At 41.5% G+C, this 27278-nt stretch overlaps 1 protein-coding gene across 4 annotated transcripts in view; it reads right to left on the reverse strand.

Moving 5' to 3' along the window:
* Positions 1–27278, reverse strand: part of mid2 (midline 2) — a 151101-nt gene that overhangs the window by 70960 nt on the left and 52863 nt on the right. For all 4 annotated transcript variants that reach the window (XM_005467574.3, XM_005467576.3, XM_005467575.2 and 1 more), the window contains exon 2: positions 9487–10364. In XM_005467574.3, the coding sequence (XP_005467631.1) occupies positions 9487–10308 (822 nt within the window). In that variant the 5' untranslated portion in view covers positions 10309–10364. The remainder of the gene's footprint in view (positions 1–9486; positions 10365–27278) is intronic.

The raw sequence follows: 27278 nt of genomic DNA on the forward strand, positions 1-27278 counted from the left end.
ATTATGTGAGCTATTGAGGTCATCTGAGGCAAGGTGTAAATAAGAGTTGAAATGCCTGGAAATGGATCTCAGCACTGTATTGTAAGTGGCTAATAGTTGGTGTCATAAGCCACCACCTCTGTTCAACAATCATTGTTCACAGTAGATGTTGGTTGTCTCCTTACCTTCTCACTCAAACTATCGGTCTTCTCTTTCCAAAATGTAAACACTGGGGTGGGGCCACGATGCCTCACAGAGGTTTCACCTGTTGGCCCCGGTGACAGGAATGACCTACGTTTTTTTTTTTTTTTTTTATACTTTGACTCTTTTGACAACATATATGATCAATAGTAGGTTAATGACCCTCAGGACCACTTCCAAGGGTACAGGTAACACTAGGGCATTATTAGGATCATAAAATAGCCTCCCAATCACAGTCAAAGGAGTTACTGTTTTAGCTGAAAACTTGGTATCTCTCTGCATGGTGTGTAATTTGCCCCTATAAAAATTCAAAGAAACTGAACAAGTGCCGGACAAAAGAAATGGCTGGCCTACAGCACCTGTAACAGTATCTTAAAGTCATGTACTCAGGAAAAAGGAAAATATCTGGCAAAAGTCTGAAACAGGATATGAGAAATGCATCTGGCCCTTCAGCTGATCCGTTTACTGTTCAATGAAGCCTCATCGGAAATGGTCTCAGTGGAAGTGTGACTGTCAAGAAGCCGTTCTTAAAGAAGGTATTATACAAAATACACAAGAAGTGGACTGAAAATCAGTGGCGACAGGCCTTATGGAGTGCTGAATCAAATTTGAAAACTTTAGATCAAATCAGGAAAGAGATATAACGGTGAGTGTCTTCAACCATCTATGAAACACAGTGGAGGCTCTGTCGTGGTTTGGTGCTGCAACCTGTGACCTCAATATTATTGAAGCATAATGAAGCATTTTGGGTCGTCTAGACCAAAATACTACATTTTGCTCTACAAGGGCCTGATATCCACTTACGAGGAATTTATTCTGCCACTGTTTTATCGAAATTTAAAATGAATGTCCTCATATGTGGATCTCATTTTTCTCAGAAACGAAAATCAGGCAAAAGAAATCTGGTTATTCTTTACATTCATCAGGTGCCAATTAGCCCAAATAGCATAGAGAAATTAAAATTGCATGCCATGAAAGAGTTCGGGCCTTAGGAGGTTAAAGAACTGACAAAGTATTCAAACTGTGTTGAAGAACATAGGTGGTCATAAGTCTTCATTTTCCATGTGTGTTTGCAGAAATCACCGCACCTATTTCCCATTTTCTTTCTCTCATTTTTGTTTTTTATAACTTCTATAACATGGCAAACATGTAAACATGTAGAAAATGGAATTAATTACATAGTAAAAACTAACATCAAACTAAGCTGATTCTCTCCTGGATGTTCCACCTCACAGATAATTCAGGTATTTTTAGTCTGGAGATGACTTGGAGGTCCCTTTTGTCCTCAGGCCATTAAAGACGTGACGGTCATCTCCTACTGGTGTCATTAGTTCAAACCAAATATCACTCCAGTTGTGACTTGCTATTCCTGCTTGGAAGCCTGACAATAGCACATAGGATTTATCATGCAGGCAGAACGTGCAATAAGGAAGTGTGTGCGCACAGCCACCAAAACAAAAACCAGTCATCGACTCAATGTGCCTTTGTGTGTAAACCCATGTTCACTCAGATTCCGCATAAATATTCCTGTTATGCTGTCTTGTCTTGTCCATTGTTGCTGAGCCAGAAGCCAAAATAGCTTCAGGAAACTCCAGGCACATGTGATTTAATGATTTGACAGATAAAAATTAAAATCGTCCAGTGTCGTCAATCCTTCACAGTTTTACAGACTTCCCAGAGATACTGAACTGTAATTTTTTTCTATCAAGCCTTATAATAACTCTTATAAACTGCATTTGTCATCAACTTCATCTAGCAGAGCCCTTCACTTTTCCTCATATAAATGGGATCATGTGCCACAGATTTTTGCAGATTAATACCAGAAAGCCCTGACTCATCATATATTGTAGGGAAATAATGTGTCGCTATATGAAAAGTTGGAATGAAACACTTCGAAGCCGGTGGAAAATAAGATCAGCAGAGCCAGATGACTTTCCACTGTTGATAAAACATTGAATCCTCTTATGTTGAGGTGCACTGCTGCCAGCCATGTGACTAAAATACATAAATACTAATGTGTTTATAATCTGACGTGCATTACGACAGAGTTATACACACAGACACACATAAATATAGCTACAGTAATAAATTAAGGTCACTTATTTAAAGAGGAGACACAGCATGCACAAAACTTGTTCTTCTCTGGATAAAAACACTTTGAGTACACACACACACATATATATATATATATATGTTTATATGGCAGAAGCTACAGAGACCCAGAAGCTGTGTTTATCAGCTACTTAGTTAAAATGATTTTCCTTGAGTGTCAAAAGTGTCAAAGTCTCGGCTAAGCTCTGCTACGCTGTCAGCTTCTTACAGCTTTACCCTAAAATACGCACAAGCCTTCAAGTGCCTCAATTCCAGTTTTTAAGCCTTGTAACTAGTAAAAATGTAAAAATAAATAAGGGGGTGAGGGGAGGGTGATGAAAGAGAGGTAAAAATTAGCTCTAAATACTTTGTGATAAGTTTTGAAATGGACGATTTTTAGAATAGAAAAATGTAGAATTTATGATGGATTTTCATTCTTGGAAGGATACCTTAAAACAGGGGTGGGCGATTGATTTTTCCAAGGGCCCACGTGAGAAACTGAGACTGTTGTGGAAGGCTGACTAGAAAGCTTATAAACACGTGAAATTAATAGAAGTGAGTTCAGCTTATTGGTATGACCCTCCATAACAATCATAGTTTCTCATGTGGGCCCTTGGGAAAATCAATAACCCACACCTCAACTGAAACAATATTTAGTTCCAGGGACTCTAAACACTCAATACAAAGATATTATTTAAGGCTCCCAGATCAAGCACAAACATCGCTCATTTCATGTTAAGAAAAACAAAATTGACTCAGTTTGCGGCGTAATTTACAGAGAAAACACAGTTTGGTTGGCGGTGAATGAGTGCATTAACTGTACTGAATCTGGAGTCCTTGATTTTAGACAATCAAGGACATAAACATTTGCAGACATAAACAAATAATGTCCATATAATGAAAGTAATTGTAAATCCCCATCATTCCCTCATATTGCCCATTCAGACAGCATGCACTGAATATCAGTATCACACTACAGCTGCCTTAAGTGAGAATAAAATGAATCCAATGAAGCAATTTAACCCTGCTCTCATTTTGCAGAAAAATAGCGAGGCATCCATTTCTAATGAATAAATTAAAGGGATATGTTTGTAACTTGCTCTTAAAAACTCAGGGATGAGTAGTGTTGCTTATAAACCCTCTGTCTGCTATGTATTTTGTCACCAAAGCTTTTAAAAGCATCCCACTTTTCATTTTGCATGTATTGTGCAAATACATGATATCTCATGCAGTGGCTGCGAGTGATTTTTATGAGCTTTTTATAATCTGCTATATTTTATGATGGGCTGACGTGACATACTTTCACAACACATGCATGATGCATTGGCACTGCATGGGTATTAAAGCATAGGCTCTTGCTCAAACACCGAGACACACATTGGTGCATATTTCCAGATAGGCACGCTAAGGCACCAATGCAGAGAAGTGGCACACAAAGACACTAAAAGCTTTCTACTACATCCTTGGCGATTCCATCAGCATGACTAAGTGAGCTCCATCTCACACTGTTCTCCAGATAGAGCCATGATTTCTAATGGCATCATGCACTCAGCTCCCAATCATTTCTCACATGTTCGACCTTGTACCACCTGCTTTGACACACATGCACAGCCACAACTTGCAGACGTACACACACAGACACACACACCTGTAAATACAGTCGCACACGCATTTGAAAGCAATCAAATACGCTTCCTCACAAAAAAGACACTGGAGGGCTTTGAGTCTCCCTCTTCACAGCAGTATGCTGCTGCAGTGTATGTGGGTTTGTGGGCGACTGAGGGCGGATACGAGTGGTGTTACCTAAAACAAGACAGGGGGGCTGGGGGCACAATGAGGTGGGAGAGGATAAACAGAGTGACAGAAAGGAGGTGGGAAGGACGATGTTTGTCTGGCCGTATGCAAAGCAGAGGAAGTGAGAGAACTATATTGACAGTGTGAGAGGGCAGCGATGGAGACAGTTGGAGCTGTTGTGTGAGAGGCAAGAATAACAAGAAATATGTGACTGTATGAGAAATAGAGAGCTGGGGCCGCATAAGTTCAACTGAGTACTTGACATTTCAGCTTTCAATTTCTTCTAAAAATCATTACTGTCAGTGGCTGGGATAACGTTAAATTTGGTGTGCTAAACTAAAGTCTAATTTTTTCAATCTGACCGTGTGTGTAAAAGAGACATAATGTTCTACGTGCGGTATGATTTTTATGTGATTGGATGACAAATCTGTATGCATGTGCTTGCCTCCCTCTGGATTTAGCACAGCAAAATGGGTGTAAATACAGTGGCAGTGGAGTCAGCAGCTGACATGATGCACCCATTGTACAGAAAAAAGTTAGTTAGTGCCTTAAAGGAGCTTGGGGTGGGGTAGAAGATTTAAGGGTGGTGTGATGTTGGTTGTGGGGGGGGTGAAGAAAAACAGTGGGGATAAAGGAAAAAGAAGCAAGGCTACAGGGACTGAGAAAAATGAAGAGAGGGGAGAGTCTGAGAGCAGGGATGGGAAGGGTGGGGTTGGTGACAGACTTGCCTGAGCCTAAACTGGAATTAATCCAATAATCGCTTGGAAATGTTTTGCATATTCTTCATTCTTCTCGTGTACATAACAGACTATCATCCCGTTCAGCTCCATGTGAGGCCTGCAGACCTATGAAGGCCATCGTACACACAAAAGCACATAGGAGACAAAAAAAACCAACAGCACTGCTGTAGCGTTAGTACACGTGATAGCTAAACAGTCCATCACAAATGTCAGCGCTGCTATAGGATTCGTCGCCAATTCAGCTGATTCTCCCTCTTCTAGACGTTAAAGCGCACTCACTTCAAACATCCAAGAGCCTGAGAGTGAGTAAATTAAGTGCCAGCATTTGTAGCTGAGAGGAAGAAGACTTATACTTGTAATTTAATCCGTTTCTCATCAGTTCCTTCTGTCTTTGTTTCTTTTTGATCTGCTCCTTTCAGTCACCACATGTTGAACACAGTATGATCTAGCGTGTTACCGCTCATCATGAACACATCTGGTTGGGCTTAAGCTTCACTCAGGCTCTTGCCTTTTGAAAATTGGTTGTGTAGCTGATTTGCAACTTCATCTTTAGGCTTTGCTACTTCTTCACCTCTAGTTTTTATGTCACCAAAAAGGGAATTTGTGGGCCAAACAATAACAAAGGTCATTTAATTGACTTTCCAGAGATTTTTTTTCTGTATCCTATGTAACTTCTTACATTTTAAAACCTTCTCTGCAATTAATAGGATCAATTATGTTTAGAAAAATTTCCAAAACCATTTTTTTTTAACCTTTTGTCCAAATAATGCATTGAATTTATGTTGTCATCACCATTATAAAGGATCCATATTTAATTCAACCTGCCATGCAATAGATTAATGCATCTCTGCATGTATCCAACACATAAGACATGTCTGAGTGGTAGGGTGAGCACTTACCCTCAGTATTTCTGATCGCTGACCTCTTTGGAATTTGTGTGTGTGTAATGTTTAATATGAATCATGATTATCTCAACACAAGGAGGGTGTTTCTGTCCACTGGTTTGTTTTAAAAGTAGAGTTCGCCGTTTGTTTGTAGAGGCAGTAGTTTTCCTTTTCTCTGCCTTTTTGTTGTACTGTGTGTTTGATGGTGAAGTTTCCTGCTATTATGGCTGTTATGACTTAATACACTTTAAAAATTCATTTGATATCCATCTACTTATGGTGGCTGATTACTGGGAGCAAAGAAGCTTTCCTGCTGTTATTGTGTAATGCTACGTCTCTCAATGCTGGAAGTGGAAAATACTCTTGACACATAAACCGTCTCTTTCTCTCACCAGCACCGGTTAAGCCATTCTGTTTAACCACACAGTATGTATTATGTCTGGACAGCACGAGCTTAACCGGTAATCACCAACAAATTGTCGTTTGTTGGAATATTTCTGTGTTCACTGGTGTTTCAAAACTTAGAATAAGTGTTCGTGCTAAGGGAAGCTAAGTGTTGCCTCCAGCTCCTTTCATATTGCAAAGATGACTCTTAGCAGTAATAGGAGTATGTTGCAAAACTCAATTAACACACACTTGATGGCATTAATTACAACAGAAGCTATGAACTTTTGTAACATGGAGAACAGGAATGGACACCTCTAAAGCCGTGGCCAGTAACCACTGATGCTGTGGACCTTTCGCGTGCTTTCATCTTAGACTTCATCACCTTCCAGTGTCACATCAAAACATGCGAGACTGAAAGCTGGTGGTGGGTGCACACTTCAGCTTCTTGATTTGGTTACCCAGCCTCTGAGGGGGGATGTTAGGCTGCTACGAAATTTATCTAAATTACATTCTAATGAGGCGGCTATAAACACTTCCAAAGCAGCAGGTGATGAGATATTCACTGCTATGACAGAGCATCTCTTCGTTAGCAGTAATTTCAGCGAATGTGCAGAAACAAAAAATGCAAAGAGTAGCACCTTGAAGTTGTAGTCCTTTAAGAAAATGCTATTACTGACATCTGGAGATTATGAGACACCGATGTCTGTGCTTCTAAGCAAGAGCTCTGCTTAACAGCTGCCTGGAGAATTAACTCACTATCCTGCAGTTCTGCTGTGCCACATTTCTGGCTTTAACAGTGCTTGCACTTGTTGCCATTTTTGCTCCTATAATATCCACCCTGCTTGCCCAAGGGAAGCTTACCTTTCCCCCTTAATGTGAAAGACATTGAGTGGCAGTGTAGCTCCCAGCGTACACAGCAGGAGGAGGAAATAATATGAAGGCTAATTCAGAAGTCAAAAATCAAATGGATGGATTTAGGGGTCAAACGGGCAACTGAGTGTAATTATTTAGTAGCGCTGATTAACGACCAGGCTCGCTGGGGCATTGCAGAAGACTGGTCAATAACATCAGTAACATATGATTAAAAACTCAACTCAAACCAGTGGAAGTCACACACACTTGTCATGAGCAGGGAGAAGATTTTAAGTTAACTGCTACTGCCACTTGTGAGCTGAGCTGGAGCTTGGAATATGGATGGCCTACTCCTTGACTTGGGCTTGATTGAGGATTTCAAAGTCAAGAAACTTCAAAGCCTCGGCTGGGGAACGTTTAAACGAGCCACAGCCAGCTTTGAATCAGAAAGGAAGAGGGACTAACTACTTACAGTAAACTCTCCCACAGCTTGAAAAGAATGAGCGGGCTAACACTAGTGTAAATAAACACCACAGGGTTAAATCTGTGAAAGGAGGAATTTGGCTGACATGCTGGTGCAAAACTGAAGGAGGCAGCCAAAGTTTGGCAGCGCTCATCTGTAATGCAGACTGTGGACCTGCATTTTCACTGAATTCAAATAGATGGATTCAAAGCAATCACTGGTGCTGTGTTCACCTCAGAGGCCTGATGAGATGGATTTTTGTTGCACATGAATGTTAACAATGTCTCCTGAAATGTATTCTTACGCCCAGCCTTTTTGCACAGTACAGTGACACAAAGGCCAAATGTGCTGTGAGACCACTGAAATACATCCGTTTTTTTCTACGTGGAACATCGCAGCATCCACCTACAGCACTGCACTTAAACTTCACCGACTCTTCTGCTAAGGTGTTTGTTTCTTTCTGAGTGCTGCACAATTCAATTTGACAAAAATCAAATCAAGGCAACACCCATGCACCCCTGGAATGAGTTTAAAGTATGGGCAAATACGTGCACAAAGTTATCTCTAGTCAAGTTATCTCTAACAGTCTACAGGCCAAAGACATGAGCCTGAATCGCTACTAAGAATTCAGCAAATTGAGTATCTGCAAATTGAATACTAACAAGTACTGGTTTCACCGCTTGATTTTGCTAATTTAGTGGTCTACCCCCTTGATAATGCATCCATCCATTTACTGCTTCTCATCCAGGGTCAGGTCAAGAGAGCAGCCTAAGTAGAGAAGCCCAGAACTTCCTCTCACTAGCTGCCTCTACCACCATCCGGGGGAATCCCGAGGTGTTCCCAGGCCAGCCGAGAGATACAATCTTGGGTCTACCCCAGGACTTCCTCCCAGTAAGACATCCATGAGTCATCAGGTGCTCAAACTACTTTAGCTGGCTCCTTTCGCCTTAAAAATCTACTTTAGTAAACATTTAACTTGTCAAGCAAAGTTGTTGAATTGATGTAGAATGGAGAATTGGTGTGTTGAGATACACTTAAGCACTGTACACTGAAATGTAGTGCCATGGAGCTCTGTGAATACTGGGCGTGTCCAACAAATATGAGAGTTGACAGGCTCCTCTCTGACACCAGGACATGCTAATCATTTATTGGCATACATAATGCTTACTTTCTAAAGTTTTGGAGGCTGCAAGGTTTCCTTCATCCTATTGCTTTATTTAGATCCCTCAACCTGTCAGTTTAATCTGCTCTGCTTCAGAAATGTAAGGTGTTATTATACCATCCCACAGTACATAAATGTCCTGACATGGCTGTATGAGTGCAGATCAACCGTCTCCACTAAAGACACACCTAGTATGAGTTAGTGATAGGTTCATTAGTAAACAAATACAAGTTAGAAAAACAATTTTTCTCTTTAGAAAAGGATTCTCACACAAAAGACACACATATGTGCTCAATACAAACTCATGATAAAAGTTTTTAGGCCAGCTGAATGATGCTGACTCCTTTAGGCCTTTAGTGATGGAATTAGCTCCAGCTTGTGCCTTTCTCTGTTGTTTTTCACCCTGATTCAGCAGTCCCAGTCTTTACACATGGCCTCTGAAAAAGCTCAGTGGCCACAGGGAATGCCAGCTCATCGACTATTATAATGACGGCCCTCCCTATTGGTCTCCTTCTCTCTCTCTGCCCTTCTCCCCAGCACACTATTCCAATTGTCCCTCTCTGTCGCTCTTTCTCTCTCTCTCTATTTGTGATCTGTCTTTCTGCCCTTCTTGTGGAATAAAGGCTTTGTACGATGCAATGTTTATGGCAGTGAAAGTTCACAGTCAACAAAATTGCCCATTCCCAAGGCAGGAGTGACTGGATTAATGATTTTATTGGGTAGCAAACTGCAAACAAATGTATTATAATAAATGGTGCATGTTGTATGAGACATCTGTGTTAAGACAAGAACAGCTTTAGCAGTAAATCACATTCTTTTAGTCAAATTAGTTGCAGGTTGTGACTCACCGTACTCCACAAACACAGAAGTGAAAAAACACAAAATCAGGGCAGTGCACTGAAATTGTTGGTGATGACCTTATTAAGGACTAACCTTGAGCTTGTCAAAACGTTCAGTGAGGGAGGACACCTGGTGCTCTCTGTGGCGTCCCACGAGCTTGCAGAGGGCACAAATGAGCTGGTCATCCACCAAGCAGTACATGTTGACCTTCTCGTTCTCATGCTCCAGGCAGGTCAAGCCACGGATGTGGGTGTCTGGCACTGGCTCCACCAAGCGGTGGCTGGTGAAGGGCTTCTTGTTGGGGTGTGTTGCACGCAGGCAGCGGTCACAGTACGATACCTCACATGTGACGCAAGTCTTGACGGCCTCGCGCGGCGGATCCTGCTCACAGAACTGGCAGCTGATCCGTGGATCCATTTTAGCAACAACAGCTGGGCTGTGGTTAGCGTTGGTGTGGTTGATGTGATTGGTGTGGTTGGCGTGCTGGTGGGAGTGGCTGGAAGTGGCCGGGCTGCTACGAGCGCTGCCTCCACTTGTGCCACCGCCGCCGCCAATCGTTCCGGCTATTGTACCGCTAATGGTGGCGGTGTAGGGTCGCTGCGGCTGCAGGCGACGGCTCTCGGTGGGAGAATTGGGGCCGCTAAGGGAGGCCTTTTGAAAGCGGTCAATGATGTTCTGCAACGTCACATTGCGCTTAAGGCCCTCCAGGCCTCGGTGATTCAGCGTGATGACGTAACGACAGGTGGGACACTGAAAGGCAGAAATGGATTCGAGGGGCTTGCTGGTGGAGCAGTGAGACACCAGGATGCGGTGAGCACAGTTAAAGCACAGACTGTGGGCACAAGGCAAGAGCAGAGGATCTTCAAACAACTCCAGGCAGATCGGGCAGGTCAGCTCAGACTCCAGTGTTTCCATCTTCAGTTGAACCAATCTAAAGGTGACATCAAATCCCACGGAAGCTGGCCAATTACCTATGAGAAGAATAAATCAAGATATTATCAGTTAAAAAGGCCTCTAATTAGGAATTATATTTCTTCTTGAGCAAGGGAAGGCAAGATAATTTTACTTCTAAAGCACAGACAATTAAAGCATTTTTTTTATTTAACAAGGCATGAAGAAATACACACAAGAACACATTCACCCGTTTACCCTGAGCTAGCTGTGAGTGGCTTCATGTAAGTTTGACTGAACTGGACAGATTTAGCAAAAACACCACTAATACACACATTTCCATGTGCTTGTAAATATGACCTCCTCTCCTTGCACCACAACTCATTTCCCTCAATGGAACCTTTGATGCGATTCCTCTTGCAGAGCTAAATAAAAAGAGAGAAGACAGGCAGAGGCTGACCGAATCAAAAGAACAGGTTAAAATTAATGGAGTGAACAGCAGAGAAAAGGAGAGACAGATGTCCAGCAGCAGAGGACAGAGAAACTTGTAGAAGGACTTTTACACCTTGACACCTTGTAGCTTTTATAGTAAGATCAGCTTGACTTATCAAGCAACAACTTCAAGGAAAGTTTAACTTTTAGCGCATGATCGCAGCAGCAAACGGTGAAAACAGCTAAGCAAGAAAATTGATTTCAGATCCTCCTCCTTGTTCTCCAAGCACTTCAAATCTCAGCACCTTGCGGCCTGCCTATCAAGCTGTCTCCCCTGGGTGGCCTTAAAATCACTGACATGAGAAATCACTAATAACCGCCATCCCTCTCTTCCCCCGTGGCTCTCTGTCCTTAAAAAGAAACAAGGCAGGCACCGTGAAACTGCAGCATTAAACCATGCAACCTCAGGAAGCCGACAGTGACAATTTCACCGAGCAAGGTTGTTCCTGAAAGACTGCCCTCGTCTCCCCCTGTGGTGTTTTTGCAGGTTGTAACTAATTATGATGCTCTAAAACACGCTATGAAGAAAGGTCAGGAATCACAAGGGAGACCGAGTAAGGTCTAGACAGATCTACCTTAGTCTTCCTCCAACATTGCAAAAAAGAAAAAAAGTGAGAATGTGTTGTGAATGAAACTCATGAGCATGAGTGTTGACAATAAGCGCTTATCAGTACTTTCATTGAGCTATGGAGCATTCCGCCTGCTGTTTTTCCTAGAATTCCAGGCTTAATAACTATCACTTGACAAAAGTGACTTTAAGCACAGCCTGCCAAACAGCCTTTTTAAAGCACTGACGGCTCTTTGTCGATTCAAACAAGGTTATTTGAAACATGGGGGAATATTTTTAAAGCCTCATAGATGGTTTGGTGCAGTGTAAACTGCAAAAGCTTTAAAAAGTATTACACGTCCCATCTGACAAAGAAAAGTAGGAGTTCCTCACGTGAGAGATACTAAACCAAGCAGATTGTATTGAAACAATTACGTGAATGTAAATAAGTTATTGATGCAAGTTCATGTTCTAAAAGCATGCATTGTGCTAAGTGCATTTAAAATCAGTTGTTGTTATGAATGCAACCAGTTAAGCCTGACTGCAGAGGGAAAATAAAGTTCACAGCTTCCTGTCAAAGCATGTTGAATCGAGGAGTGACCTGTGGCCACCCCGGCCCACGTGTAACAACATCAAGTGCAAAGACTCCGTTCTAACTTGGTAGTGTCCAATTAGTATCATTTCTACAGAATTGTAAAATTATAAACCATGTCTAATCTCTGGAAACGGCAAAATAGAACAGCTGAAGATGAGCCAAAAAAACAAAAACAAAAACTGAAAAAGGGAGCTCAAAGGCTTAAACTCGCTTGCACTGCCGAAAGTCTCCACCTCTTCTGCGGCACCAGAAACAATGCCCCAACACTGAGCTGTGTTGAAAGCAAACATGATTTAAGCAGTTGTTGCAGTGCCTGGGAAAGGCACTCAGATGAAGAAAGCAGTTATATGCATGCAGCTGCTTTGTTACAAAATTCATTATCTGGAAAAGAAATAAATAACTGGCCTCAGCCAATCATGCAGATATTATGCTGATAAAAGGCAAAGGGCATCTGCTTGTGTGCGAATAAGTTGAGCGTGTATGGGAAAATACATTTCAGGTATGAGTCTGTGAGTATGCTGTATTTACACATGTACATGCGCCTAATATCCTCCTCCAATATTTCACCTTGGCTGTTATTTATCAGGTACTGTATGAGGTTGTTATCGCATCGCCCGGCTGTATCTGGTATAAAGAAAAAGCCCGTTTAGCAGCGAGGCACCACTGAGTGCACCAACATAATGTTTGGCTTTGTCATGCCAACAGCAGGACAAATCTATCTCCAGCGTATCAGCTCGATAACAAAAAAGGTAGATTACTGGAAATATCTAGAGAAATGGGATGCAGGGGGGAGGTTATGCAGTGAGGTAAGGACATTTTCCAACTTCCAGAACCTGTTGATGGCAGTGAAGGTTGCTGGCCCCAAGTTTGCAAATCAAATGACATATGAGACATAAGTCTTTAGCTTTGACGCTACATATAACAGCCAGTTACAAATCAAAGCTGACCTTTTTATTTGTGTCTGGAAAGAAATATAAAATATTAGATTTCTACTAGTAGAACAGACACAGGGCAAGCAACATATCAGCTGCACTGACTGTTTCAGTGATTTAAATCAACATCAGGAAAGGGTGCACACATTCATTAAATGGCTCTGCACAGACACGCACAGATGATCAGTCACAGCAGATCATCTGCCTCCATCTCGCCATGTACCTAGCATGCGCTTCTGTCACACTGTCCTCCTTCACTACACCTCGAACCTCCTCTGAGGTCTTTCTATTTTCCTCCTGGCTGACAGCTCCATATTCAGTGTCCTTCATCCAGTGTATCCACTATCCCTCCTCTGCACATGTCCAAACCATTTCAGCCTTACCTCTCTACTTTGTCTCCAAACCGCTCAACCTGAGCCGTCACTCTGATACACTCATTTCTAATCTTGTCCATCCTGCTCACTCCCAGTGAAATTATTAACACCTTCTACTCGGCCCGCTCCAACTTTGCCTCCTGTCTTATCATATATCAGTATTATCATTAGTAGTAATATATAGTCAATCAGGATATCTGTTACTGCATTTCATCCTTTTTCATCAGTAGTATTTGACAAATTAAACTAAGGAGAAGTCACACAACAGGCACGGTTCCTTTCTCACAGAAATAAACTATAAGTCACTCTGCAAAGACGCTTTAGGAATGTAAATCTGTCAAGAGCGCTGCATAATAACTAACAAAAGAAAATTGGTTTTCAGATGCTAATCAATACTAACAGCAAATCGGATTAGATACTCATTTGCAACAGTATTGACACCGACAGTGTTGCCTTCGCCTCCTCCAGATGATACACAGTTGCACACTGCACCGCTGCAGACAACCAGGCACGAAGTCCCTCCTCTCACTAGCAGCTCAGGTAGTAATAAAATGATAACGATAATGTGGGAGCCGCGCAGCAAACGTTATCAGTCTTGCCTGTCGGTAACATTAATAGATGGTGTTCATTTAACCGGACAAACAGTTGTTTGTATCTAAAAAGTGCTATGCTCTCTTAAAATCCCAGTCTAAAGCTGAGAAAAGTCTACCAGCAACCAGAAAGAAACAGTGGCATTCGCTAAATCTGATTTGATCAGCAATGAAATCTTCTACCGAGTCACCGGAATCAGTCAGACAGCCTTATCTCATTTTTACTTTAAAAAAGCCTCTTAATTCTTTTTATTCTTTTCCCCTTTTTTGGTATAAAAATATTGCGTATTGCACATGTTCCTGGGCATCAGTTTCGACTTTGAAATTCTAGCACCGTGACATCCATAAAACAGAGTCTGAACCCTCAATTAGAGCACATCAGATCGCATATGAGTGCATGACCATTAAACTGCATATTTTTATCAACATTTAATTCAACTGTTGACTGAATCAGCAGTGTCACTTTATTCCCTAGGACAGAGCTCAGCAGTGTTCCTTATGCTGATGCTAATGTGACTGTGTTTAACGGAGCATGGTGTTATAATTAACACCAAGCTTTAACACACCATCAACAGCCCCATTAAGCTTTAGCTATGTCACTCTGGGGGAAACAATGCTGGCTATGATGGGAGTCACTAAGGGACTCAATTGCTAGCCTCATGGTAAAGGCGGCTGCTCTGCAGACAGGCTGGCACGCACACACACACACACAGATGCACGTACACACACATCCACAAAATCATAAGCACACACAGCCAGAGCTCCACATTTACAAGCACAAACTCTCTCTGTCTTGTTGTCTCTCTTCATCTGCCATTCTTGTTAAGGTGAAGTGTCCCATCTGGAAGGAGAACAGCTTGAGCTAGTGCTTCAACAAAAACACTCATATCACAGGCATACACGCACAGTACCGCACAAACTCAAACAAGCACATGTGCACAAAGGCACAAACCTGTAAGGCACTTATCCTGATCTACTGTAGCAAAATCTTTTGGTCTTACTCAGAGCTTTTATTAATGAAGTGAACGAAAAAGAGAAAACGAAAAAATGGACGCAACTGATGACTCATTAATCTGCCTGAAGAGACCATTTGATTTAGTATGTGTTTAAAGGCAGACTGAATTTTTCATCTACATATACGTAAACCCTGTTCCCACGCATTTATATCCAGCGTTCATGTGGGAGAAGACACAACCTGAAAGAAATGCCTCAAAATAGCAACCACTGACATCACGCTCGCTTTATGTCGCTTCGTAATCTTACACTAAAGCAACAAAGGAGGCTGTTTATTTAAAAGCTCAGTTTTCACGCATCAGTATGGAGAGATGACACTTGCGGAACAAAGATGATTATCCTTGTACAAACAATTTACTGGTAAAAACTAAATTGCTCCCCCGTGAACTGTAGCAGCACAGCTGCACAGCCAAAACGGGAGCTTAATGGACACTTGGTGATGATGGAACGAAGGGGTAATAGATAAAAACAATCACCACACGTAGACCTTTCCCCTAAGGGCAAAAGTGCATATCCACTGCAGCACTTATAGAGACACAAAGGAAAGGCGCAGGCGAGACAGATGCTAGACATCTATCAAACATGTTGTTTGAGAATGAGAGCAGAATGAGGGACAGATGTGGACACCACAGACGAGCGGTCGTTATTATGTTTATAACGACGCTACTTTCTGGTGTCATTCAAATCTAGCAGAGCGTCATCTCCTTGCAAATATGGAGAGAAAACATGCTAATGACAGATGCAATCAAACATATATTATATATATTAAAAAAAACATAATAAGATGCTCTTTTAGCTCTCGGTTCCTACTCCAGTGCAAGCTGCTTTCACTGATGCAACTGACACACTGTGACAATCTGCAGTGAATCGCCACTTTTCATTGTCAGATTGACAGTGTTTACAAAACCCGCACACCCCCACACAATCCCCCACCTGCACTCCCGCTACTCTCTGTACTATAAGTGTCCCTTGAATCTATCTATCGCCAGAGGCTGTCGATCACAGGCTTATCACAGCAAAAGGAAGCGGAGCAGAAAAATCACATGGTTGAGGTTTGAGGCTCCAGAGAGCAAGACAGCAGTAAACAACAACACCAGGGGTTCAGCGGTCTTCCTTTTGGAAGGGCTTTAGAAAACACACCGTGAGACACTGGCATGTTTATCCCCGTGGGATGCTGGAGAAAGAAAAAAAAAAACCACAACATGTGCATGGCAACAATGCTGTCGCATCACACAAAACGTTCCTAATGATTAGAAATGGTTCTCAAAACCCTTTTGCTAATCACTTATACTGCTTGGAAAAAGAGTAGGAGGGAGAAAAGTTCAAGCTCACTGCAAAGTGGAGGAGGGTGAATAGTTTGATAAGTTACCCATTTGAATTGCATTAGGAGGCTTAGAGTTATATATTATCGTGTGTGGCTGCTTTGACAGACAGGTGGGTGCCTTCGACACGACATTCTCGGCATCAGCTCGGCTAATCTGACTCTGACCTGGACCTTTCACCTGTGTTTGTGGTATTAGTGCCTTTTATGGCATTTTAATGCAGCTAGATGATAAATAATATGTTTTTGTGTGTGATTCAGTCCATCCAAGAAAATTATACTTTAGTTTTGGAAGGAAAATGAAGCCTGAAATTTTTATGGAGCAGGAAAATTGCTTAAACGTGGCACAACAAGGTGGAAGCTTGATCTCTCTCTCTCTCTCTCTCAGGCTCTGCATAGTGCCTTTCTCACATCAACAAGGACATTTCATTCATGACTTTTACGGCGTAACCAAATGTCACGCCTGGAGCCAACACGCGTGTTTTTACAGAGAATGGCTGGCCTGTTTGCGCGGTGCTAAATCACAAAGCCCCACACACTTTGGCGAGGGTGCACAAATTAGCAGGACGGAAAACAGCAACCCAACATAACACGGCTGTATGACTGCTTTCATTAGCGGCAGTGTTAGCAAACACGACTCTCAGGCTCTTCCCATGGCATTTACCATAATCACCTCAGCTAAGCATTTAAACCAAAAAGAAACAGGACTTTGTTTGAGTGGATTCAGTGGAATTCAGTTGCATTAGTGGACTGAAATGCTGACATTTTAGTGGGCAATTAATTTTAACAAGGTTAAAAAATACCCCACGCATATGACACATGTCACGACCGGTTACTGATGACTTGTGCCAGAAATCAAGAGACTTATTCATTATTTTAGAAAAAGGAAATACGGCAGCTCCAAACGTAAGAGCCCTCAAGTTGACCTGAACACACCAAAACCGTACATATGAGTGGGATCAAGCAACACATGCTGTGTGCCTCAGTGAGCTTCTTCTTGGGATAATAATAAATGTTTAGACCATCAAGTCCAGCCTTCATTTTTATCATGTTTTCATCCCTTCTTCCTCTGACTCTCACTCTTCCGCCCACCTCCACAGGCCCAGTTTTTCCTCTCTCTTCCTCCCTTTCATTCCTGCTTTTTCCTCTCTGCAGCAGACCTCAGAGCAGGCCGGTTTCATCAAACATGTGATTCCTATTCATAGAATGTAAACAGTAATCCAGCCAAGCTGGTGTTTCCATTTCACATTCAGTACAGTTGAGCAGACGGACTTAAACTTAACCCCCTCGCTGCTACAGTTGAGACAGCAACGACTCCAGAACTAGTTTCAAAATAAATCTACGTCACTTCTCCGTGGGTCTATCGCTTGCAGACTGGTAAACGTTTTCAGCAAAGAGCCTACATCTACAAAGTGAATACTACACAGCAATTATTTGAATGTCAAAACTTGGCTCAAATGCAAAACCAATATTTTTTATTTGAATCATTTTTTAATTGCTTATCAAGCACCTGACAGGCCTCAAATTCAGCCTGCACAGGGCACCAGTAAGGGCAGTAGCTTACTGCCAGTTAACTTTGCCATTCCCAGTTTACCAATGTTAGTCCTTTGTTTGAGAAAATATGCCTGGGACTCAGAGAAGAGGTTATCACAGTTCACCTCACTAACCCTCAGCGGATCTTGTGGAAACTCATTATTAATACTTTATGGAACAAGTCATAATAGTGGCAGCATTTCAGCATAAATTAAGCTGGTAGCATTGAAAAACGGTGTTTAGGCTTAGTTATTAATGTGCTTAATGGCATCCAAATTAAGTTGCAGACATTGGTATAATTTATCATTAGTAACAACAGCATATACTCATAACATGTACTGTAGATATAGAACAATTGTTTGTCAACACAGCATGTCTTTGTGTGTAGCAGAGGAAGAAATAGGGCTAAAAGGTGAAAATGCGGTATGTTTTTTAATGCAATTTAACTGTTATTTTTCATTTCCTGTTCTTATAACTTTTATCAAGCTATTTTATTACCTTTCTTTAGGATTTGTCATGTGTTCACCTACCTGTAGGACAGGGGAATCTGTCCTACAGGTAGGTGAAAACACGCATCGTTAGACTGTAATGTACGGGGTACTTTGACAGACTAGAATAGTCCCATAATGTTATGAAGACACAGGGATACCACAGCCAAATGTTCTTTGCTGGTGTTGTCACGGTCGAGGAATTTGTTATAGTGCTATTGAAGAAGCTAAAACAAGTTTGCATTTTAATCCAAAACATAATCTTTTCCTAAACCCAATCAGTAAGTTTTTTGACCTAAGCCTAACCAGACAAGAGTCCTAGATGGGACACAAACACCTGCATTCTGGAATAAAGTCCATTAGTTTAGGCCACTACTACACCATCTGTCTCCCAACGTGGTGTAGTTTGTCAATCAGATGCTACACTGAAGTGTCAGTGTTTAACTAGTGTTTGTTTTATCCATATGTTAAAATGCTGGTTAATGTTGACTGCTCTGGGTGCACATGTTTCAGCAGCACTCATTTTCATAACCATATTTGTTTTGCTGTCAGCAGTGCTGATGAGGGCTCTATTGTGTGAAGGACATTTACTGATGCAAGACACTGAAAATAAAATAAACAATCAACTCTAGTTAAGTCCAAGCCTGAGCCAGGCTTGCTAATTGGTTTAATGTATTTATACATGAAAGCAGACTGAAATGAGATTTTCACAGAGTTGTGACAGTGAATAGAGCACACCTCCTATCCTTAACTCTCTGCTTAATACTTCTGCCTGTTACAGCTTGGCAGCCTGTGGGTAATAAAGTTAATAGTGTCAGACGTCGTCTCATCAGCTCTCCGAGGCTCTTTTGCTGTGGTAGAGAGCCTTATCAGGCCTCAACACAACACTGGAGCAACCAGGCCCCTGCCTCTCTTCATGCTGCTTCCATTATTCATGTGCATTTGCCCAGGTGAGAACAAACCCAAGGATCAGAAGTTGGCAGAACGGCTTATTAGATATTTAGATGCAGCGGCATGTGGTGAGAGCAAAGAAGAAATAGAGAGAGGGAACAGAGATACCACTACCAGTCAACAAAAGCAGAAATATAATAAGTAAGCAGGGTTCAATCCACTCGCAAGTGTTTATGTTGTTAACGACTGACCTTGACAATCAGGCTCATCAGGTAAGAAGCTGGTCTGTCTTATCCTCACTGTTTTATTTAGTTTCAATACCATCTTCTCCCTACCTTACTTAAAAAAAAGTTTTAAACTCTGAAATATACTTTCTTCTTAGGTAACATTTTCAAAGCCAGTTCCCTGGAAACACTCCGAAAGAGTTCTGTTTTATCTTTTAGGACTTACCAGCAATCCACAATAATGAATATCTTGGAGTGAAACAATGCCCCATACATGCATTCGTGAAGCGAAAATGACGCAAAACGAGTGAATGATTCATAGGCACACAATGCAGAATCCAAGGAAATCTATTGTTCTTCCAAGTTTGTCTGCTGGAAAGCAAACAAACTTGCCTCCGCTGACACTTGACACCAATTCTTCTTCAATTTTTCTATATTTTTATTTGACTCTGTGTGCGCAACAGCACAGCGCCAAGTTAATGGCTTACCTTTTACTGGAATTTTCTATAAATATGGTAATTTACTTCGCATCGTGTGAAAAAGCAATCTACGCACCACATAAGCGACACTCTGAGCTTCTGAAAAGAGGATCTTTTATGCTGGAAATTGCATTCTTGGCCCCTGTATACCTATATGAGACTGGAAAAACTGTCAAGAAAACAATAGGCCTCTGTATGAAGATTGACGATATATTTGTGAAAAGTTTTCCCATTGTGAAAACAGCTGACAGCTTAAAGCGCATGCTATTTGTGCTCTAAATGAGAAGGATAAGTGATCCGTAAGGTGCCCGCCACTTTATCAACATCTTGTCAAGCTATACCAGTAAATGATGTTATCCGTGCTGGTGTTATTGATTCTAGTAGTCAGATACCCAGGTCAATAAGTCCTGACAGCTTATATGACAGCTTTTGTTCTTAAGAAATCTCTCTAAGGGGAACAAAATAATACTAATAAGCTGTCCTATTGAACTACAATGGATTTGACTACTTGAAAATCACAGTTGGAGCTGCTCTCCTCTTCAAAGTAGTAATTTTGCAAGATAAAAACCAACATTTTTCAGGAGGAGAACAAACTATACCCTTGCAGCTACAGCTACAGATTCTGGCAGTGCGTCATGATAAGACTGAGATAAAGAAACACAAAGCTCCAAACACAAAATGCCTTTCTGGTGAATGTGTGTGTCCTTGTGGTTATGTGTTGCCACATGTGCATGCAGTTTCCTAAATCTGCCGCGACCAGCAGCTGGTGTTCGGTCTTTCAGGCTGTTTGTGGAGCCTGCAAACAGAAGGAAATAAATTTATACGCCTGATTCAAAAGGCAGTACAGATTGAAGACCTGTTGGAGTTATCTCAGCTGAATCATCTGTAACCCCATCACTTACAGACAGAGCAACTAACCTTGTTTTAAGGATCACTCTTTCTTTCTTTCTTTCTTCCTCCGGTCTCAGTTAGGTGGATGGAAAAAAACAGTGTGAAATGGCAAATAGAATTATTTGATTTTTTCTGTTTCCTCTGTACAGAAAGAAGTGCCACCTTTAATGCGACACTGCATGCTGCACATCGGAGGGCCTTGTTTTCCCAGATGTGCATAAGCTGCATTTATCTAAATGCAAACGGGAAGTTTTTCATGGCCGTTAAACTGAATTGCAGTGAGAACAGACTGCGTGGGTCACTTTAGTTCAAAGTCCATACACTCCCCCAAAACATAATGCATCCTGGAGGGCCATTTGCCAGTTCTACTGTAGTAGATGGTTTCATTAATAAACCAGGAGGTGTCTGTAAAGTGTTACTAGGATGTTCAGTTATTCATGGTTGCTGGGTGTGAGGGAGAAAGAAATATGAACTACAGAAGTAAACCAAAAAATATGAAAAAGAAAAAAAAAAAACACCCCACAGTGAGGTCAAAAGAAATCAGAACAAACATAAACCACTCACTCAGAATGAAAACAAACAGAGCAATAAAGACGGAGAATGGAGAAGGGAGGAGAGGTGGGAGACCTTGCCATGACTGTGACCCCAGGGAGGGGGTTCCTGTCCTCTATCATGCTCTACAAAGTCAGAAGCTTCTATTTATACAGCACTGTAATGTTTGGCATTTCCTTCGAAGGGGAGGTGAATATGAGCCATTGTTTTCCTTGGCTGCCATTCGATTGGCTCAGCATGCTCCATGCGTTGAAATGTCAGCAGCTTATAGCTCTATTTGTTTGATTAGCTCTATTTATCACTGATAAGCGATCATTTGTTCATTCTCAAGATGGGAAATCTTATTATTGTTAAGGGTGAAAAGACATGCTGATTGATAGCACAATGAATGAGCCCTGACAGCCGTTTGATAAATTTAGTTTCCTTAATCTCTTGTGAAATATTTATGGGAAGTGTTGTAGGCTGCCAATGTGTATATCACAGCACAACTGTCAAAAGGCAGATCTGAGCTTGCTGATTGCAGGAGTACCAACAATGATGTCGCAATGATATGCAACATATAATCATTGCAAACTCATTCGCAGTGCAGAGTAGTCACTCTCAAACTTAAGCAGTCAACTTTGCTCGCAAAAAGGAAAATACTAACACTGGGATTCCGTCCTGATCTCACAGAAAGAAAACGGATGTTCAGGAATGTGTGACACATTTACCTCCACCTTACCCTTTCTAGATTTTAATGAAACCTTAGTAGAACTCCTGGCGAGACTAATGGCTCACTAACTACGGAGCCCGACTGATTTGTCACTGGTCCGATATTAATGGCTGACATTAGCTATTTTTTAAGTATCTGCATTTATAATGACAGATAAAAGAAAGAGTTAAAAAAAAGACATGGAAAAAACACCCTTCAATCTCTTTGGGTGTTGACATTGAACAGTTTTTCTAACAAAGGGCAACCTGCGACTTCCCCGTTGCTCCTGGAATGCTACAAACAGCGCAATCCGAGCATCCTGGCAGAGCGTAAACAAGGAAATAAATACTGACACGTGAGAAATGTTTTGTGTTTCTCAAAGAAAAAAAAAAAAGATATGCTGGCTGATACATCAGATTTTTATACTGCCAAATATAGTAATGGTCTTAAAAATTCTACATTGATCAGGCTCTAATACTGTGCAGATTTTGCAAAAATGACATCTTAAACAGCTTTATTATAAAAATACAAACACATCTGCTGTGCCAGAACACATTTAACAACATTAGGTCAGACTCTATAAAAGTCTGTAATACTATCAATTATAATAAATAGAAATGAGCCTCGTCTTTCCTGAAAGGTTGGACTTGCCTGAGCTAAGATGGAGTTAGTGCTCTAAAGCATTCCGAGTAACTTGTTTGTGAAAACAAAACAACATTCCCTCCTCAGTGTGGCCCCACGAGCAGAGCTGACACAGATCAATAGGTATTTAGTTAAACAATAGCTTTGCCGGCATTTTAAAAATAGCCAGTCCCCAGGGCACTGCAAAACCACACAAAATAATTCGGAAGGTTAACAATAGCCACTGCTATACCAACACAGAACTGAACCATTGGCCAGGACACTTAAAAATCAGTCAAATAAAATTCCCACTTATAATTATGCTGGCTCTAGATAAAATGTTCAGCTGCAGTGAAGCAGCTTTATATTCTAAGTAACTAGCAGTTTTTAAATAAACCCTTCCCTGCAAATAGTGACAGATAATCTCTTGCAGAGGTTCTAAAGAACATCAATCATTCCTAAAGATCAGCCAGCAAGAGAGGAAAAGAACTCATTTAAGTAGGAGGGTGTTCCTTAAAAGCACCTGCTGGGCGGATCACTGTGTATGATAGAATTATGTACGTGTCTATATGTGAGTGCATGAGTCAGTCGAGTTTTTTCCTCCCTCCTCTAACCCCCTTAACTTTTTGTCTTTGCTCTTTGATCTGTACAGCTACGAACCCTCCCCAGAAACCCCCGAATAACCTCCCGGCTCAAAAATCTTTTTTCACGCCTCCTCCTGTTTACACCTACCTTCTTGATCTTTCTCTTTATAGTTATTCCCTCTCTCCGCCTGCATTTCCATTTCCAATCCCTCTATTTTTATCACAGCTGCATCCGGGCTTGTGCTGCTGAGATGATATTCATTATTGCAAGCAGTACACCTGAGTTAAATGACCACGAAGTGAAGAGCGCAAGGATTTGTGCTACAAGTTTCCAGAACAATCGAACAGTTTGAAATTTTGAAGAAAACAACTTCCAAAGCAATGACACCTGAAACAGTTGCTGTAAAGTTAAAAAAAAATCAAAAGAAAACCAGAAGAACTTTCAAGAACTAGCATCTAGTAACAAGTATCTTCCATAATCTAATACAACAGAACCCCCCCCCCACCCAGAAAATCTTCAAAGCATTTTGTTCACATATGACTTCTAACTCCCCCCAGCTCATGTCATTCCCCGGGCAGAAGTCTACACCTTCACAATGTCCATAGTTTCTGCTTCCAACAGACAGGAGGTGTGGAACACTTTACCCAATAGACAGGCCTCTTGGGTGGACAGCATGACGTCAGAACTGGGCCCAGATTCTGGATCCTGGTGCCAGCAGGTGAGATCATAGGAAACATCTGTACCAACATAGGCAGCTGACTGTTAACTAGTGTGGATGAAAATTGGCCGCCTCCTCCTCAGCTGTGCTCAGCTGAGCTCTCCTTTTCCAGTTTTGATCTGGTGTTCTTACACACAGATCAGGTCAACACGACAGGTCACAGTCCCACCCTTGTTTTGTTTAGTCTGCACCACCATGCAACTATATGTAATCTGTAATGTATAAATACAGCACTTGCTTATATCAGAATGTCATTAGTGTTAGTTGAAAAGGTTTGCATTCCTGTTAAGTGACACAGAGACAGAAAAAAATACAAGCATGGACATTGCCAGCAGAAAGAGGAATATAAAGACAGGACTTGGCACTTCATGTTACGTACTCCATATAGAATTTGGCACAATACATGTTTACATGTGCAAGCAGCCAGAGGTTTAAGTTCTCTCACCACTCAAGACTTGTTTTGCTCATATTTTCAAGTTTAACTCAAAAGCTCGTACGCTCAATCTGTTAGCTCTGAGATATTAGTCTGTAAATAATCCACTAAGGCTCTGTTACAAGTGAAACACTTGGAGGTTGGACGAGTCAGCAAAGTATGGGCTGGAGCTGACATAATGATAAGGATGGACAATATATTTGAACTGAAGCTCTGATGGGTTCTTGAATGCAAACTAATTAACGTCTATGATGCCTCCCACCACAGCATATATACTGATGCTTGCCAGACCAGAGTTAACAAAATGAAGACAGTGGAGTGGAGCACTGAACAGCAGCACACAAGCACACAATTCAGCACTTTACAGAAGTGTGCCCAACACTTGTAGCCACAATTTTGTGATTATGTAACCTTCTATATAGTCATTTTTGTTTCAACAGCACAGTGCACTGTTTTGGATTACCAAGGCTTTTTTCCCCCATGCTAGCACTGCAATACAGAAGCTCCTCTGCCTGTGTTAAGATATAACGTTAACAAAACTATAGTAGAGCACCCAGATGGCGCCGCAGGACTTTCATGCTAGCATAAGAATAAAACGGCATTTTGGCCGGGAGAAGAAAGTTAAGCAATGGGGTGCCATGCATGAGTACTCTTTGCCGATCTACATGCAGAGCAAATATATCTGGGAGACAGGCTATGCCTCTCTTGGCAGGGACCTTCATTGCACTGAGTGCAATGAAGAGATCAAAGGAGTCTGGAGACAAAGACAGGAGGCAATCTGTCACACCATACATCCATCCATGCGATGTAGGTCTCAACTCCAAGATTTATTCCACAGATCAATGCTATATCACACAGAAACTATTTTCTTTAATGAATGATCCGCAGTCAGACTTGGCAATCTTTTAGTCTCACTCAGTCCCTCTACTCTTTACAACTAATTACCACCACCTTCACATATGCATGGTTAATTTCAGTCCCCATCGCCCTCACTGTAGCTACAACTACACAAGTGAGTAATTTTTCACAAGATTTATCTGGCCTTTGACCAATATGAATAATGTGAAGAAACTGAACAGCTGTACAGCGGGAGAGAGGCAAAGAAAGAACTAGAAATTATTTGCAACGCACATCTTTTTTTGCTATCGTTTGATATACAACGATCAACAGCATGCTTCTCTTCTAAAACAGTGGGCAGCAGGCCCTGCTATTTCACCTGTTTTGACACTTTCCATTTAACATAGGTGCTTGTTGCAGATTCCTGTGGTTTTGTTAATGGCACCCTGAAGTGCATTTGATGCTGTGATTATGCTTACTTCAGTGCTACCAACCCATCACTTTTGCACCCATCACAAAAGCATATCCTCTAGGGTGTTATTACTAGTGCAAAATGAACACGCAAAAAGACCTTTAAAAAAACATTGTAAAGCAATAACCGAAATATATAGCAGGCTATTTAAACCTAAACTTTGTCTGCCTCTACATTAGGCCCAACATTTGCCAATACAAAACTGTTTTCTCAGCTCATTTACTGCGCATATGTGCAAAAACAACACAGCCGAAGGTAGAAACTCAGGAGCACACAGTTTATTAAGCGGGCCATGTCTGCTCGCTAAGATGATTCATTTGAACTGTTTTAGAGAATTAGTGGAATTGCTGTGTTCTAGGTTTGCTGCAGAAAGCTGGAACGCTGAAGGGAACAAAAGAGCAGAGGGGATTTTAAAACATCCCAAGTTCAGATGCATGGCTTCACTCCGTATATCCCTCGACTGCACAAAGCTGGCCACCTCTGCTCAGACGCACAAAATGGTACAAGCTACCACTTACTGTCTGTCATGTAGCTCAGATGAAGTTATGTGCTTTAAGGTATATTACTGGCAGCTATACCAACTTCAGATTAACAGGTGGGCTACTTCAAAATCTGATCAAGGTGATCTGTGCTTGACATGCAACTGCTGCAATCTCTAAAATCAAAGGAGACCTAACTGGGCTCATTCTAAACTGATGAACACAAATCTGGTCTCCAATGATTTTTACAGCTTTAGTGACTTTAAAGAAATACCATATAACTCACAAATCACTTGAAATGAAATGAAAAAATGGCCAGAGGACAATCAGAAGTATTTTAGAAATTCAGCACATTAGGAAGTTAGAACAAAGAGAAACACGTCTGCTGCTTTATTCTTACATTAAGTGAACTACCCCTCAGCATTGCAGGGGTGGCTCCGGTACCAATATTGTCCATATTTTTTGGCAGCAGCAATGTCGAGCTTTTTCAAATCCAAGGCATGACCGTTACACGACCTAATCCATTAAACCTTGTTGAATGAATCATGCTAGCTGCATCTCCCTTGATCCATTAAATTCAATCTTACAACATGCATCACTGGACAACAATGCTTCTTTAAATCTACCACCTTTCTTTTAATTCTTTTGGCTGCCCACAGTGAATAGACAGAAGTGTATACACAACAGACTAAGCAAAAGAAGCTGATAGAAAGTAAAGCAGGCATAACAGTGAGCTCTGTGATGTAGGTTCCCGTACTGACAGGGAACAACACCCACTTTTTCTCTGAGATAGAAAGAGTTAGAAGGGGAGAAAAATAATAAGAAGGGAAGGGAGGAAGGAAGAGGGGGAGGGTGATAAAGTGAGAAACAGGAAAACAATCCTAAAGATAGAAAATCAGTCAGGAAAGTGAACACATGGCATTTGAGAGTGTAACCAGCAGCCAGGAGCATTGACTGCATTCTTGTCTGTTTGAGATGGAAGCGTACATGAGTATGCTGATGTGTAATCAGTCTGATGAGCCATGTTGTCTAATGGCAGGAGACAGTCAGCGCCAAGGGTTTAAGAGGGAAAAAAAAAAAGAACTGGGTAAACTTCTACTAGAGGAATTGCAAAAGCCTGATTGGGTTTCAGCTTTTAGTCCACCCTATTGTGGTTTTGCTTCGCTCAAACTGCTGGCATAGGCACAGAGAGGGTGAGTGGAGAGGCAGAGAGTAGCAATCTGGGAAGCAGGATT

Source organism: Oreochromis niloticus, linkage group LG2 (assembly GCF_001858045.2).
Source record: "Oreochromis niloticus isolate F11D_XX linkage group LG2, O_niloticus_UMD_NMBU, whole genome shotgun sequence".
Lineage (NCBI taxonomy): Eukaryota > Metazoa > Chordata > Actinopteri > Cichliformes > Cichlidae > Oreochromis > Oreochromis niloticus.